The sequence below is a fragment of the Mustela erminea genome, chromosome 18 (assembly GCF_009829155.1).
Source record: "Mustela erminea isolate mMusErm1 chromosome 18, mMusErm1.Pri, whole genome shotgun sequence".
Taxonomy (NCBI): Eukaryota; Metazoa; Chordata; class Mammalia; order Carnivora; family Mustelidae; genus Mustela; species Mustela erminea.
The window spans coordinates 55,155,278-55,171,689 of record NC_045631.1 but is presented as its reverse complement, the minus strand read 5'-3'; the positions used below and the strand labels follow the sequence as shown (position 1 = coordinate 55,171,689).

The following is a 16,412-nucleotide window of genomic DNA, read 5'->3' as shown; positions in this document are numbered from 1 at the left end:
AAGAAACCAGGATCCAGGCTGGGATGGGTATGCACGCTGGGAACGCTGACCAGGACCCAGGCTGGGACGGATATGCACGCTGGGAACGCTCACCACGAGGGGGTTCTGCACTAGGTGCGGGAGGGGGTCTGCAGTGGGAGACCCCACCCCCACCCAAGGGGTCAGGAGACAGCTAGAGAGTGGGCTGGCCTGGGGCGAGACCCCAGGGAGGGGAGCTGGAAGCACTTGGGAGGAAAGGGTTAAGCCCCCCCAGTGACCCCCCAGCAGGGGAGGGGGGCCCAGCGTGATTGTCCGATGACCATGACTCAGTGTGGAGGCTAGATGAATGGGGCTTCCTCATCCAGCTTGGGCTTCTCGGCTGGGCTCCCAGCCTGGCCTTTCCTCCTGAGACCTGCCCCCAAGGAAGGGGGGTGGGGGGAGCCCCATGGTTCTGGGGCTAGCCCCATCCTGTCCCCTCCCCTGGCCTGAAGACACACTTGGGACTCTGGGGAGCCTAGGAGCTGAGCCACCCAGTTACCACACGAAAATACACGTCTAAATGTAACAAGTTAGAAACGTCTCCTCTATCTCGCCACGCGTGTCCCCAAAGAATGGCTGGTCTACAGAAGCCGGAAAGGAGCCAGGGAACAGGAAACCCTGTGTGGCTCCGGCACTTCGGCAGAGGCAGCTGCTAACATCTGCATGGTGTTTTGGAGTTTACGTACATTCGTTCCTCAGCGCCTGGTCTTTCCGCCGTGGCGGGGAGCGGGGTGGTGTGGGCAGCTGGAGGTGGGAACTCCAGTGGCTTGTTCTGGGAGAGCCACGGCTGGGTGCAGGGCCAGAGGTCCTCGCTGTGGACACCTGGCCAGCTGGGGGCCAGTCACAAGCGTTAGACCCCCTAACTTACTGGGTCCTTTCCTTGATGGGGGTGGTTCTCTCCATTTCTGTGCCTCCCCCATCCAAGGAGAGAGACTCACGCTGGGAGGTCCGGGCTGCTTCCCCTCTGTACACGCAAGCTAGAGCTGGGGGTATAGGGTCAAGTCCACTGGCGGGGGTGGGGGTGGGTGGGTGGTGAAAGGATCAAACATTGGCGGGCTTCCACTGCTCCCCAAGAGTGAAGACAGTGAGTGGGAACCCCTGCTTCTGCAGGAACTTTCTGGGAGCTGAATTTGCTCAGGATATTCTGGGTCACCAGGCAAGCTGCTCGTCTGTCATATCCACTCTTGTAGGACCCCCTTTTTCTTCCAGATCCCTGCACAGCTGGTCCCTCCTGAGTTTTCCTCAGGGACTGCACCTGCCCCTTTCCATTCCCACTGAGTCTTTGGTGAGCGCGCACACACACATCCGCACAAGCCGGTGTCATTCATTTGGACACTTGGGGCATGGGTTAGTTCTTCTCTGATCAGTGTCTGGAGAAGGAAATCTCTTCCCTCTGTATCGCCCGATACAAAGTACTGTCGCTGGACACATTACTGAACCCCAAGGGCAGCCCGTTTAATGGTTTGTATCACAGGTCCTACCACGAGCTCTGGGACCCTCTAGGTACTAAGCCCTAGTACTTGCAGATGAGGGAAGTGGGACTCAGAGAAGTATGGACACCTGCCATGACACACAGTAAGTGATAAAACGGGGATTCCAACCCAAGACAGCCCGAGAGCAGAGCCCCAGCCCCACCTACTCAGCTGCCAGAGCCTTGGGCAGCCTTGGTTATCACGTGACCCCCACGTCTGGCACAACATTTGGCTTCCATCATGTTTGCTAAGTACTCAGATGACTGACAGCAGAAGGTGCCCCATCCACGATGTTAACTGGCCTGCCAACTGGGAGGAAGGGAGCTTCCAAGAGGGACCCATGGTCAGACAACAGGAGGACTTAACCAAGCAGGAGCCCCCTTAACTAACACCCAGAGCCATGGTCCGGCTGCCCAGGAACAGGGACCCAAAGGAAGGGCATGCCTTCTGGAGTCATCTGGTGCCCAGCACAGTGAGCCAGAGGCTACCCCCTCAGAGGAGAGAGGCAGGGACTGTGAGCAGGGGTGGGGGGCCCTCTGGCTCAGCTGCCACCTCTCCAGAGGACTGAGTGGGTGGGGGAGGTGCAGTTCCCCCCACTCCCGCTCCACCACAGCTGCTGGCGGGACAGGTGCTGTCTCTGGGGCCACCGGGGTCGGGGAGTGCCCTACCACCACCCCTCGGGCATCTGGAGGTTTTCTTGACCCAGCCAGTTTAGATTTCCTCCCGTGGAGAGAAGAAAATTATGGTTGGAGACCTTCCCTGCCCCCCAGTACAGGATCTGGGGGCAGGGTTGGGGACACATCAACAGACAGGGGCGTGCACACACATGCGTGTGCACACACACACACACCAACAACACAGCTGTCTCAAAAATCATATCCGCCTCTTTTCATGCATTCATTGGGAGAGGAAGATTCCCTGGAGCTATCCCCAGGCGGCCGCATTCTCAGGGAACGCTGACTTCCAGGGGCAGAGCGCTGGGAGCGGGAGGGGCAGACCCAGAGGAGGAGAGAGCCAGGCTAACCCACCCCACTGCCTCTCAGACTGCAGGAAGGGGTCCCCGATTCTCTCCTCTTTCCGGAAGGGCAGGCACCTAGTGCCTGGGGCCTGAGGTTGACAGGGACACTAGGGGCTATTATTAGACTCCCCAGCCCAGTGCACTGCACGCCCTGCCCAGTCAGGATCCCAGGCCCTGCAGAAGGGCTGGTCGGGGAAGGCTAACAGCTGACTCCAGGCTCAGCCTCCCCCTCAGCCTCCCGGGACTCAGCAGAGGCCCGGCTCTGCCCCAACCTGCCCCACACGGGCAGATCATGTCCGAGAACCTGACACTCTGCAGGCAGAGGCCACCAGGGGTCAAAGTCCCAACATGGGCGGGTAGCTCTCAACAAACGGGTCCCGTTCTGGGCTTTTCGGCCTGAATCTTTGACCCAACGGTGGACTGACTCAGGGGCTGGAGCAGGCTTGGCTAGACCTCAGAAGGCTGGGGGAATCTTAAGCTCCGCAGGGCTGGGAGGTCGGGGGAGCCCCTCCCCAGTGGGAGTAGAGACAGGGCGGTGGGAAGGGGCAGAGGGAAGGGCCCAAGGAGCAAGGAAAGGGCCGAAGTGCAAGCATGAGCAGAGTGGCCGGCCGAGAAGCCAAGACCCCAGCAATCCAGGGCCTTGTTCTGTGTTGTGCGTACTGAGCAGGAGGGTGAGGCTGGGGTAGGATCGGGCTGACCGGGGACACGTCCCTTCCCCCGGATCTCCACATGTGGCTGCGGGCTCTGGGCGCACCAGAGGTTGGTCACCCCCGCCCCCCACGCAGCCGCCTCCCCCAGCCCTGCAGCCGTCCAGGAGAGGCCCAGGCAAAGGGGCTGCCAGCGGCTCCCACCCTGCGGGCAGGGGCTGGGGAGGAGGGGGGCTGCACAGTCGAACTCAGGAGAGACCAGTTTCTGCTCAAACTTCTCCCAGGCCGCAGGCACCCGGAAAGAGAGCGCCCGTCCTGGAACCGCAGACGGAAGAAAAGCCCGAGGCGCCCCTGGCATCCCCGCAGCTCGCTCGAGGGAGCTACGCGGGTACCGGCACAGAAGCCCTCCTCCCCCGGCGCTCGGCCCCCACGCCCCGCACGCAGCTCCCGCGCCCTTCCTCCTCCCCATTCCCCATCGCTGGCAGAACTCCCATCTCTGCAGCTTTCCCGGCCCACGAGGTTCCCAGACGGGAGCGCCGTGGCCAAGAGCCCCGGGGGAGAAAGGGAGAGGGGTGACGAGACTACGGGGCAGGGTGGGAGGCGGGCAGGGAGGGGGTGGGGACGGGGTGGTGCGGGAACTTGGGGCGCCGGCCGTGGCCCGGGTCTAGCGGCGCGCACTCACCTCCCGGTAACTCTCATCGCGGGGGTTGAAGGTGCTGTCCACCGGCTGCAGGCGCAGGCCCAGGTGCGGGACGCTGTGCAGCCACGCAACCCACCAGGGCGCGACGTACTCCACGCGCGCAGCCGGCATGGCTCGGCCCGAGTACTCCCGCCTGCTGCTGCCGCCGCCGCCACTCGGCCCGGGACGCGCGCCCCGCCCATCCCCGCCCCGCCCCGCCCCGGCTCAGGCCCCGCCCCTCCCGGGCCAGACCCCAGTCCTGGGCACGCCCTCGGGCTGCTGCGGCTGGTGCTCGGGAACCAGCAGGCTCTTCCTGCTCGGCATTCTGTCTTGGCCCCGCGGGCGAAAGAGATGCAAGAAGTGAAAACTTCCCCCAACGCCCCTGTTTCTTCATAGCGGTCTCTAAGTCCCCGGGCTTCTCGTGACTAATTATCAAATCAGGATATAGATTGTCAATGCGTGCTGCGAGCAGGGCAGTCCTGGCGAGGCGAGGTGGTCCTTCCTAGAGCTTCCAGGGCGGGTAGTGAGTTCACAGTTTGGGGGCGGCAGGGAGAGACAGTCTGCCCCTGGGTCACTAGTTCTAAGTTCACTCTCGTTTATCGAGCATCCGACTGTGTAAACCACGTGTACTCAGAGCAGTGAGTGGTTCTGTCCTGTGAGCGCCCAGCCTATCTGCCCAAACAACTAACAGATGCGGCATTGGAAGCCCTGGGGACTGAGAAAAGTAGCTTGATTGTGCCTGGTAGGCGGCACCGGGCAGGCCTCCCGGAGGAAGGGACCGTGGAGCTGACCAGAGGGGAGGGGAGGAGAGCCCTGGGAGCGCCCGGAAAGGCTGGACATCTCGGGGAGACACAGGACTGTCCACAGCACACGTTCACCAGGCACCTCCTATGTGCCAGGCACGGAACAGAGCAGAGGTGTGGCGCCTCAGCGGGCGGCTGGTAATAGCACACACAGAAAGATGCAAACTGCTGTCTTCGAGGGGCGTTGGAGAAAAGCATGAGCAGAGCGGGGTCTGTGGATCAGGATGCGCTCAGGTTGATCTGGTCAAGCCTTGTGAACACCTGGCTGGGGTACGCTGAGCGCTCACAGAGGCCCCAGGCGTGCAAAGGCCGGGTTGGGGAACAGCAGACTGCGCCATGGGATGGAAGGGCAGGGCGGGGCTGGCAGGTGGAGGTGGTGCTTGAGGCAAGGACAAGGTCAAGGTGAAGGGCCACCTGACGTTTAGGTGGGAGTGGAGGAGTTAGGGGTCCTGCTGGATCAGGCTGGAGTTGGACGCAATCTGGGGGTGGTCACAAGAGGGCGCAGAGACATGGGGGAGAAAGGGGACTCCAGAGGAACCCCCGACTTTCCAGCTTGGGGATCTGGGTGAGGTGCCCTGAAAATGTGGTTGTTGGAGGGGAGCGGACCACAGACGTCCCTACCATGACCACTGTCAGAGGTCCCGGGGCCAGGAGAGGGAGTCCGGTCCTGCGGTCGGGATCCCCGGCTCTGACTGCGGCCATCTCATCCGTGCATGCCCAAAGCTCAGGCGCCCAGTGGGGCGCTGAAGGCCGGAGACACCTCCTTTCCTCCTACGGGTTTTCATTAATTCAACTATCTTTGGCTGAGCATCTTCTCCGTTCTAGGGAAAATGGGACCAGTAAAACCCCCACGTTCCTGTCTGCATGGGGTCTAGAGTTTATTAGGGGAGGAGAGGCAGCTTTTACCCGCCCCAGTGATGAGCCGCAAACCCAGCTGGGTGCTTTCACGAGTCTCCTGGTGGTAGAGGGGTGAGGGCGAGCTTCTCGGGGCGTCCTGGGTGGGGGTTCTGAGCAGAGAGACAGTACATTATGAGCTCGGACCGCAATCCAGCTGGGGTTGTAGGGCGTAAAAGGAGAATCAAGGAAGTACAGCACCATGGCTGGGGAGCAAACTGCAGGCCGGGAAAGCAGAGCAGAGGCTGACTGGTCCCGGGTCTGGGGCGGTGTAAGAGGGAAATTTCTGGGAGAGGAAACATTGATTGCAGTGGTATTTATACAACTGTGAATGTTTGTCAAAATTCACAGAACTGGACACCAAGGAGGGTGAATTTCACTCTAAGTTTTGCCAATAAGCCTTGCTTTATTTTTTTTTTAAGATTTTATTTATTTTAGAAAGAGAGAGAAAGCTGGGAGGGGCAGAGGGAGAGAGAGAGAAGCTCAAGCAGACACTGTGCTGACAATGGACCTCGATGTGGGGCTCGATCTCACGACCCTGAGATCATGACCTGAGCCGAAACCAAGAGTCAGATGCTTAACTGACTGAGCTACCCATGTGCCCCTCAATCAGTCTTACTTTCAAATAAATACTTTTATTTAAAAAAAAAAAAAAAGGAGGAGGGGCGCCTGGGTGGCTCAGTGGGTTAAAGCCTCTGCCTTCGGACTTGGGTCATGATCCCAGAGTCCTGGGATCGAGCCTCAGCCCCACATCGGGCTCCCCTCAGCAGGGAGCCTGCTTCCCACCTCTCTCTGTCTGCCTCTCTGCCTACTTGTGATCCCTGTCTGTCAAATAAATAAATAAAATCTTAAAAAAATAAAGTAAAAAATTAAAAATAAAAAAAAGGAGTGGGGGTGGGGGGTGGTACGCAAGGGCCATTTTGCCCAAGGCCTGTTAAGGATTGTGGTGTTTGAGGCGAGCCTGGTGCCTGCCCAGGAAAATGTACCTGAATGTCCTGAGGCCCTCGGCAGGTGGGCTCTGACAACTGGCGTGAGGACACAGCCCAGCACTGCTGTGATGGGCCCTGCTTGGTGCCACATGCACAGTTCCCCCTCCTGGTCCCTCTACAGTGACAGCACAGGAGGCTCCAGCTGCTGATCCCGCCTCCTGAACACCGGAAGTCTGGGGATTTGGCATTCCTCTAGAAGATTAGAGTCACGACGGTGATTCTAAGTGCTCCAGGGAGAGAAGGGAGGGCAAGATACCAGAGATCCCAAGTGGGAGGGCCTGCCTCCGGGAAATGTCCTGTCACGCTGGGGATTGACCTGGTGGTTGGGGGGCCAGGGTTCAGCCCCAGAGGGCGGGGGTGAGGCAGGGGCAGGCCTGCTGACAGGCTTGAAGACAAACTACGGAGGCACACCCTCAGGGCCAGCGCAGCAGCCATCTGGGGGCAGCAGTGAACAGCAGAACCTGCCTCCCAGTCTGCACCCAGTTAGACAGTGACCCTTCTAGCTTCTTCCCCAGAGGCCTGCTAAGGAGGACTCCAGAATTTCCAGCTTGGGGATCTGGGTGAGGTGCCCCAAAATGTGGTTGTCGGAGGGGAGCAGGCGAGCAAAGCAGCAGAACAGGAACAGGAGACCAGCGCCCAGGGACTCTTACGGGAGTTGAAGTGAGAAGAGCCCTCCAGCCCATTCCAAACCAGCAACTGCGGCCCCCGCCTCGCCACTCAGCCAGTGATCGGTTTTATTACAAACCGGTAAGTGGACATCAGCAACCCAAAGCAGTGGTTGACCCAGGCCACCCGAGGGCTCAACATGTACCTAGGCCTCCTACCAACTTAATCAGACTCTCTGCCATCAGCCTAGGCCACCAGGGCCGGGGTTGAGAGCCGTGGCCTGAAAGGGTGTCTTCTCCAGGTACGGAAGCCAAATGTCCACAGGGTTTGTCTCCTAGGAGCAGGGGCCTGTCTCTGCAGAAGATGCCGGGGCCAAGGGGGCCCAGTGGCAAGCCCTCCCTCTTCCTGGGAAACCTGTGAAGTCCTGGGCTGGTCACCGAGCGCCTGAGGACCCCTTCTGGAGGAAATCCATGCCTCTCGTGACTGGATTCAAACTCCCTTACAATTTCTATAGGAAAAAACTCTACTAAATGAATTCAGGCACTAGGCTTCTGGGCATTTTGTCAAGTGAACCATTTCTAGACCGGCACTGGAGACTGCTCACTTGTAGGATGTCGCCACCTTGCGGTCTGTCCTGATATGATCCCATGCATCTCAAAATTGCCCAGTGCCGGAAACGCCACTGAACTTTCTCTTCGTGTATTCACCGTTCGGCTAGACCGCTGCAGCATCAGTGTGATTATGGGTTACGTGCCGTGACTGTGCGGCAACTCACGCCATGTGGGGAAAGCAATCTGGCCGACCCCGCTCAGGTTCCTAAGAACTGGCCCTGCACATACAAGCCCAACACAAGTTGTACCGGCCACGCTGTATAGAGGCAGCTTTCTCTGCTTAAACCGTGTGCATCACAGGACACTTGCCCAACCCCTTTAGCTGTCCTCGGAGGGGAGAAGAGGATCCTAGGAGGGTGAATGCCCAGCCGCCACATAGGACACCTGCTGGCCATGGGGCACCAATGCCCACCATGAGAGCTGACCTTGTGGTCTCTTTGTTCAGCACTGTCCCATCCCTGCTTGATTTTCCCATGGTGACTCTACAGGCAGAGGTGTGCAGTTCTTCCCAGGGGCTGGGACCAGTGCATGGTGCTCAACAGTGAGGTAATTTCTCAAGATCATGTTGGCTGACAAGTAGTAGAAGCTGGATCCCCAAGGAGTCAGGGCTGGCTGGGACCTGAGCCCTCACAGGCCTGTTGGAACAGTGGGCTGCACTCATACCCCCTGCCTACCCCTGTGAACTCAACATCCACCCCACTGTCTTGAGGTCTAGGGTCAGCTCTCTGCAAGAACCCTGGCTTCTCCCCCTAACCTTCAGCTGCATTTACTGGGTCTCTCAGTCCCAGGATCCTGTTTCCCGCTCCCTCTCCCCCTGGAGAGCGTGGCCCATTTTGCTAGACCGACACTATCTGCTCTTAGCAGTAATCTCCTCACACCCTACAGGTTCTGAAGCTCCACTTCACCTCAAGCAGCACTTAGGAAACAAAGTGTCTTAGTCTGCTACTCCTGCATCCAGGAATCCTTCCCCCTGGTGGATCTGAAAGCAGTGTTTGGAGGACAGGATGGCTCAGCCTGTTGCAATTTCCAAGAAGCTAATCAACTCCACCCCGTAACTACCATTTTCATTATTAGGAAGCTCACTTTACCTAAATTACTTTTAAATCCCACAAGGGCATACTGGCTTCCTTCCATAAATATCTGCCTCTTCTGTGTGTTTCCATCTATTTATTTTCAAACTTAAGCTAAAAAAAGGATGGTTTTATTTGTCCACTGAGATCACAGCCCAAGATCAGGGATGAAAGTAGCAACCGGGATTCCCATGGTGATCCCACCGGAAGTGCCGACCAAGTGGTACTTCCCTTCCTGCCCTTAAAGACAAAGGACATTTTAAGAATTTCTAAAACTTTAATACAGTTCAAATCAGTGGATCAGGTTCACTTCAGCTCCTTCACCGCCAAACCTAGAGGAGAAGAGATATAAAATTGAGTCACCCAGGACATACATTTACTCGTGTTTGTCTGGACTTTATACTTAAACTAAAGAGAGTTAACAAACCCAGAAATTAAGCATACCATGGCAGTTTTGCTTAAAATATTAAGTTAATCGGGGGTGTGAGATCAAGCCCCATGTCAGGCTCTGTACTGAGCGTGGAACCTGCTTAAGATTCTCTCTCTCTGCACCTCTTGCAAGCCCTCTCTCTAAATCTAAAGAAATAAAAATAAGAAAATACTAAGTCAGTGTTGGGGGCACCTGGGTGGCACAGTCAGTTAGACATCCAACTCTTGGGTTTCAGCTCAAGTTGTGATCTCAGGGTCGTGAGACTGAGCCCCACATGTGGCAACAAGCTGAGGAGTCTGCCCAGGACTCGCTCTCCCTCTGCCCCCGCAACCCCCCGCATGCTCTCTCTTAAAATAAATAAATCTTAAAAAAATAAAAACAAACAAAAACCTTAAAAATTAAGTTAGTGTTTGATAATTAAAAACAAAAACACTGTCAGAAAGCAGTCCATGTCTCAGCCTTCATGAAGAGATCTCGGAAGTCCCTATGATGTCAAGCCGCACCGGCCAACTGTCCAGTGTGAAGGGGCGGCCTGAGCCCGCTCTGCGCCATCTCTCCCCCACCCGCCCAGGATGGGCCTCAGTCTCACCTAGGCTCACAGCCTATTTAGTTTTCCAACCTGCAAAACTGGGGATCGGTTGACAGCACCCACCTCGCAGGATTGTCGGGAGAAGGAAGAGTTACCCAGAGTTAAGTGTTCGCTGTTACTATTCTATGTCAGAAAAGCACAGACGGGAGTGAAACAAACTGTTCTCGGGCCAGGGAAACTACTTCTGGAACGGGATGAACTCAGAGAATCACACCAATAACTCCTTCCACCACCAACAGCAAGAACAGATACTCTGACAAGCCACTAGATGCACTTTCCTAAGTCTGGGGACAACGCCAAGAAACGAGACAGCGACACAGGAGCCCTCCACATTTCGGGTCGGCCCCTCGGGAGCCCAGGCTCGCTCACCTGGAGGCAGGGACTGCTTCAGTTTCTCTGCCTTCTCCTTGTCCGTGATGACCAGCGTGTAAAGGTATCTGCTGCACCGAACTTTGAACTTCACATTGTCCTTATTTTTCTTGATCTTGACGGCTACCAAAGAGACCGGAATCAAGAATTAAATGGTATCACAGAAGAGACATCACACAGTTCACCTGCTGTTTATGCAGCGAAGTGGCACTTTTGGCAACCACGCTCAGGGCTCTGCTCCCCTCCCTGGACCATCCCTTCTGCAGAAACAGAAAGCCAGAAGCCCTCTAGGACTTCAATATTTAAAGCAGCATCAGAAACCTACACTTCCCTTTTATGAGTATGTCAGAGCCTAGGGCTTAATTTTACCTGCTGTATCTGACACATGGAACGCATGTGAGAACATTCTGTAACCACCTCCCCTCTCCTGGGAATCAGTTCTGGGGCCCCGGGGCGATGGTAACTACTTCCTTCAGGATCCTCCATCTAGCCCACGAAACCCATTTTCCAGGTTCTTTCCTACTTCCAAAGCCCGTCTCAGGACCACAGCTCAGACAACAGAGCCCCAGATGTTAACTCGAGCTCAGTGGTGCGAGGTCTGAGGTTTTGTTGTCGGCAGACACGTGTTAGTGCGTTTCCATGGAGGACATTTCATGTATCCATCAAAACTCTACATTCTAAGTTTAAAACCAGCTCAGACACTCTCGAGAACTCCTTATCATGAGCGCACTTTAGTGCCCATCCCGAGCCAGTGGCCAGGGGCCACACACAGGTTTGCACATGGTCAGCCCGCGCATCTGACCAGATGGCTGGGCACACAGGCCCTCAGCCCCACAGAAGCAGCACGGAATTCACTTGGACTTACAACCCACGACTCCGTCCATCTCTGCCAGTCCGGTAGGTGCTGAAGAAATGAGGCGCATCACGAGAAGCGGCACCTGAGCCTGCCCAGGGCAATGGCTGCCTTAGCCTATGTTTTAGGAGATTTGGCAAACTAGGTCTTCATTCAAACAACCTACTTTGCTATCTTAATATTCCTCTTAAATCTAAGTACACTGCATCGTCCCTAGCAGCTGCCCTGCGCCTCTGACAATCTCAAGGTAAGACGCGAGGAGCTCTTTAAGAAAAAACGTTTATTCAACGCTGTCCTACTGTGTGGTCCCTCCATGTAAGGGCCCCAGCCCCAAGAACCGAAAGTAGCGAGAGGGTCCGTACACCACTGCTCAGGGCAAGGGGATCTGAAACAGCCGAAGGGGAGAAAGCCCCCAAGTGACCACTGCCGGACGCACAGATCAATTGCGGCAGCCCCCATGGAGGGTCCCTGAGCCTCAGAAAGGAAATCCTGACAGACGCTACTGAATGTCACCGCACGGATGAAGCCCGGAGATACTGTCTAAACCAAGCCAGCCAGGCCACAGGGACAGATGCTGCTGCTGTCACCCACGGGAGGTTTCTAGAGCAGTCACATCAGTGAAGCAACAGAACGGTGGAAGCCAGGGATGGGAGGGAGAATGGTGTGTTGTGTTTCTTGGGTGTAGTTTCGGTTTCGCAAGATCCCAAGATCAAAAAAAGCCCAGTGAACGTCTCCAGTGCCAGCAAACCGTACACTTAAAAATAGTAAGGTTTTGCTACGCATATTTGTAATTAAAAATATTTTTTTAAAGTTTACCCAGTAAGTCCTAAACACACTGTGTCCAGGGGACCACACTGTGTAAAACCAGGCTCCCGCATTCCCAAGTAAACTGATCTGAGGGGACTGGGTACCATTTCTTCAGGATACTAAGGATTCCAAAGGATCCTCTGATGTGACCCTTGCACCAATCCCGTGGGACAGATGCTATTACCCACCCCGGCCCCACCTTCAAGAGAGAAAAGACAGTGTTGGTTTAATCTGTTGAGGATGGCCGCCCGCTGTAAGGGCTAGGATTTGAACCAGGCTGTAACCTCACATTCCCTGGCCTGAATGAGGACGGTCACCATCACATCTCTTTACAGCATGACAGTACGCCAACAGTGCCACCAGCGGTCCCCAGAACGCCAGAAAGGGTAGACCTTCCTCCTTGTTCCCACAGGTGGCCACCACTTCCAACAGTCCCAGAGGATCAAAGGTGACAGCGACACGCACAGGACCCACTAGAACGCTCTCCCAAGCCCCCACCATCTTTTCATTCTTCCACTGACGGAGTGTGAGAGTCGGGGCCACCTCAGTCCGTCAGTAGACATGGCTCTGCTTTCACGAATGATCTGATACTCTCCTGAGGACACATCTCTGAGTGGAAAAGGGAGCTTTAAGGAGTATTTGATGAGGCAGAAAAATGAGGACCCTGGACTACCTCCCCAGTACGGACTCAAGATCTACTCTGTAGAAAGCACGAGCCCCCACACCTCCCTCAACCGTAGTAACACGGTGCCAGCAGGACTCCCTCCCCCATGGGGCACACCAGCGAGAACTCTCGGGGACCAGGGGCCGGTACATCACCCAGTGAAAGCTTTGCTGTCGGAGGCTTCTGGCACATCGTTCCCTTCTTATTTACAGACCCAGGAAACTAACTCCTTCCTACAAGTGAGAGGCAGACCGCTTCCTACAGCTAACCGTGCGGGGCCGGGACTGAGGCAGCAATGGGCCCAGAACCCGACAGGGGGCACCAAGGTCAGGGTTCCGAGACCCACACTTCCAGACTTCCACCTGGTAAGGACTCTGCTCAGACACATACTCTCCTGAACTAAGGATGGTTTTCAAAATGCTCACAGCCAGCCCAAGGGAACACACTGCCCCCAAAAGTCTTATCTTTGGGTAAATGGGATAAAGTCCCTGCTCCCAGGCAGCCAGGATAGGCTGGCAGCCCCAGGACCAACGCTCCAGGTCTTGGTGAGATCAGGGGAGGGACCAGGGGAAGATCTAGAGAAGGATCAGGAGAGGGACCTGGGGAAGGTCTAGAGAAGGACCAGGGGAAGGACCTGGGGAAGGTCTAGAGAAGGACCAGGGGAAGGTCTAGAGAAGGACCAGGGGAAGGATCTGGGGAAGGTCTAGAGAAGGACCAGGGGAAGGACCTGGGGAAGGTCTAGAGAAGGACCAGGGGAAGGACCTGGGGAAGGTCTAGAGAAGGACCAGGGGAAGGACCTGGGGAAGGTCTAGAGAAGGACCAGGGGAAGGACCAGGGGAAGGTCTAGAGAACGATCAGGGGAGGGACCTGGGGAAGGACCAGGGGAAGGTCTAGAGAACGATCAGGGGAGGGACCTGGGGAAGGTCTAGAGAAGGATCAGGGGAAGGACCTGGGGAAGGTCTAGAGAAGGATCAGGGGAAGGACCAGGGGAAGGTCTAGAGAAGGATCAGGAGAGGGACCTGGGGAAGGTCTAGAGAAGGACCAGGGGAAGGACCTGGGGAAGGTCTAGAGAAGGATCAGGAGAGGGACCTGGGGAAGGTCTAGAGAAGGATCAGGGGAAGGACCAGGGGAAGGTCTAGAGAAGGATCAGGAGAGGGACCTGGGGAAGGTCTAGAGAAGAATCAGGGGAGGGACCTGGGGAAGGTCTAGAGAAGGACCAGGGGAAGGACCTGGGGAAGGTCTAGAGAAGGATCAGGGAGGGACCAGGGGAAAGTCTAGAGAAGGACCAGGGGAAGGATCTGGGGAAGGTCTAGAGAAGGACCAGGGGAAGGACCAGGGGAAGGTCTAGAGAACGATCAGGGGAGGGACCTGGGGAAGGACCAGGGGAAGGTCTAGAGAAGGATCAGGGGAGGGACCAGGGGAAGGTCTAGAGAAGGATCAGGGGAAGGACCTGGGGAAGGTCTAGAGAAGGATCAGGAGAGGGACCTGGGGAAGGTCTAGAGAAGAATCAGGGGAGGGACCTGGGGAAGGTCTAGAGAAGGATCAGGAGAGGGACCTGGGGAAGGTCTAGAGAAGGATCAGGGGAAGGACCAGGGGAAGGTCTAGAGAAGGATCAGGAGAGGAACCTGGGGAAGGTCTAGAGAAGAATCAGGGGAGGGACCTGGGGAAGGTCTAGAGAAGGACCAGGGGAAGGACCTGGGGAAGGTCTAGAGAAGGATCAGGGGAGGGACCAGGGGAAGGTCTAGAGAAGGACCAGGGGAAGGATCTGGGGAAGGTCTAGAGAAGGACCAGGGGAAGGATCTGGGGAAGGTCTAGAGAAGGATCAGGGAGGGACCAGGGGAAAGTCTAGAGAAGGACCAGGGGAAGGACCTGGGGAAGGTCTAGAGAAGGACCAGAGGAAGGTCTAGAGAACGATCAGGGGAGGGACCTGGGGAAGGACCAGGGGAAGGTCTAGAGAAGGATCAGGGGAGGGACCTGGGGAAGGTCTAGAGAAGGATCAGAGGAAGGACCTGGGGAAGGTCTAGAGAAGGATCAGGAGAGGGACCTGGGGAAGGTCTAGAGAAGGATCAGGGGAAGGTCTAGAGAAGGACCAGGGGAAGGATCTGGGGAAGGTCTAGAGAAGGACCAGGGGAAGGTCTAGAGAAGAATCAGGGGAAGGACCTGGGGAAGGTCTAGAGAAGGATCAGGAGAGGGACCTGGGGAAGGTCTAGAGAAGGACCAGGGGAAGGACCTGGGGAAGGTCTAGAGAAGGATCAGGGAGGGACCAGGGGAAGGTCTAGAGAAGGACCAGGGGAAGGACCTGGGGAAGGTCTAGAGAAGGATCAGGAGAGGGACCTGGGGAAGGTCTAGAGAAGGACCAGGGGAAGGACCTGGGGAAGGTCTAGAGAAGGATCAGGGAGGGACCAGGGGAAGGTCTAGAGAAGGACCAGGGGAAGGACCTGGGGAAGGTCTAGAGAAGGATCAGGGAGGGACCAGGGGAAGGTCTAGAGAAGGACCAGGGGAAGGACCTGGGGAAGGTCTAGAGAAGGATCAGGGAGGGACCAGGGGAAGGTCTAAAGAAGGACCAAGGGAAGGTCTAGAGAAGGATCAAGGGTGAAGGACCTGGGGAAGGTCTAGAGAAGGATTAGGAGAGGGACCTGGGGAAGGTCTAGAGAAGGACCAGGGGAAGGACCTGGGGAAGGTCTAGAGAAGGATCAGGGAGGGACCAGGGGAAGGTCTAAAGAAGGACCAAGGGAAGGTCTAGAGAAGGATCAAGGGTGAAGGACCTGGGGAAGGTCTAGAGAAGGATTAGGAGAGGGACCTGGGGAAGGTCTAGAGAAGGACGAGGGGAAGATTCAGAGAAGGCTCAGGGAAGGACCTCTCCAGGCGCACGCGACCGTCGTCACCGACCCTTGCAGTCCAGGTCCACCACTTACACTTGGCGTCCTTTCGCCGGGCCGTGAGCAGGAAGTCCTTGATCTCCTCGATTTTGCGAGGCTGCAACGCAAAGAACAGGCCCGTGAGCTGCACTGACACGCTCTTTACGGTCGTGACTTGACCCCCGCCACCAGCCCCTCATGCCCAGGAAGCCGGGACACGCGCAAAGGCGGCCCCGCCCCCGCTGCCCTCCCCCGAGAAAGCCCCAGCAGGGGTCATACTCACCATGGCTACGGAGGGAGCAGGGGAGCGCGCGGCCGGCACCTGCGGAGAAGACCGATGTTAGCGTCAGCGGGGCGCGGGCAGTGGCGACGACCCCCGCTTCTCCTCCCCACCCTCCCCCCGAAATGCCCACTCCTTCGCACTCCATCCTCCCCTCCCGCACCCTCGGTCCACACCCAAGGTCCCCAGATCTCACCCAATCGTGGATTACCCCGGATTACCCCCTCAGTGCCCCACTCACCGCGCGAAACACTCACAGCAAGCGTAAGGAAGAGGCCGGAAAAGAGCGAGACTTCCGTTTCCGCTCAGTTAAACCCTCCCCCGAAGGAAGCTGGGTACGGTGTCTGCAAAGGGTCAAGAATTACATAAGCGTTTGTCCTTCCCATTGCAGCCCTCTGCCCCCTCCTGGCCCAGATTAATAGTGCGGATCGGGAATAAAACCGGCCGCCTTCCACCTCCGTCCACTTCCTTTTCCTTCCCCACGCCCAACCCCCACCTTGGCTTTGCTGAGCTTCATCTCCGATCCAGTTTAAAGACCGAACACTTATTACCTACCGTTTTCTTTAGATGTGTGCATTGAGTATCTGCGCAGAGATACTCCTCCTATGCACATGTTAGAACCTCTTTGTGGGGGTTTCTCACACGTCCTTCTGGTCCCCTTTTCCGCGGACATCTAATCTGGCATGAGTAAGGCCCTCGTTTCCAGTTACTGGGGCTTTTCCACTTGCCTCTTCCAATTCCTTTAAAAACCGGTG

General features: G+C 56.7%; 2 protein-coding genes and 1 long non-coding RNA gene across 6 annotated transcripts in view; all 3 read right to left on the bottom strand.

The window, feature by feature from the left end:
* TTYH2 (tweety family member 2) overlaps positions 1-4,034 on the bottom strand; it is a 37,432-nt gene extending 33,398 nt beyond the window's left edge. Inside the window, exon 1 of the mRNA XM_032319537.1 lies at positions 3,838-4,034. Coding sequence (XP_032175428.1) covers positions 3,838-3,966 — 129 coding nt within the window. The 5' untranslated portion in view covers positions 3,967-4,034. The remainder of the gene's footprint in view (positions 1-3,837) is intronic.
* Positions 4,035-9,064: 5,030 nt separating this feature from the next.
* RPL38 (ribosomal protein L38) lies at positions 9,065-15,984 on the bottom strand. Of its 4 annotated transcripts, none has more exons than XM_032319566.1 (5): positions 15,915-15,984; positions 15,661-15,699; positions 15,435-15,495; positions 10,196-10,318; positions 9,065-9,139 (listed from the first exon to the last, which is right to left on the bottom strand). In XM_032319566.1, the coding sequence occupies exons 2-5, from the start codon at positions 15,661-15,663 to the stop codon at positions 9,114-9,116; spliced, it is 213 nt and encodes a 70-aa protein (XP_032175457.1). In that variant the 5' UTR covers positions 15,664-15,699; positions 15,915-15,984; the 3' UTR covers positions 9,065-9,113. The 4 variants fall into 4 exon arrangements, with proteins under 4 accessions (XP_032175457.1, XP_032175458.1, XP_032175459.1 ...); XM_032319567.1 differs by having other exon boundaries at positions 15,661-15,701; positions 15,882-15,943; XM_032319568.1 differs by having other exon boundaries at positions 15,854-15,940.
* LOC116576972 lies at positions 12,084-13,529 on the bottom strand. The gene is made up of 2 exons (XR_004280347.1): positions 13,387-13,529; positions 12,084-13,187 (listed from the first exon to the last, which is right to left on the bottom strand). It is a non-coding gene; the product is annotated as an uncharacterized LOC116576972 (long non-coding RNA).
* Positions 15,985-16,412: the final 428 nt, after the last annotated feature.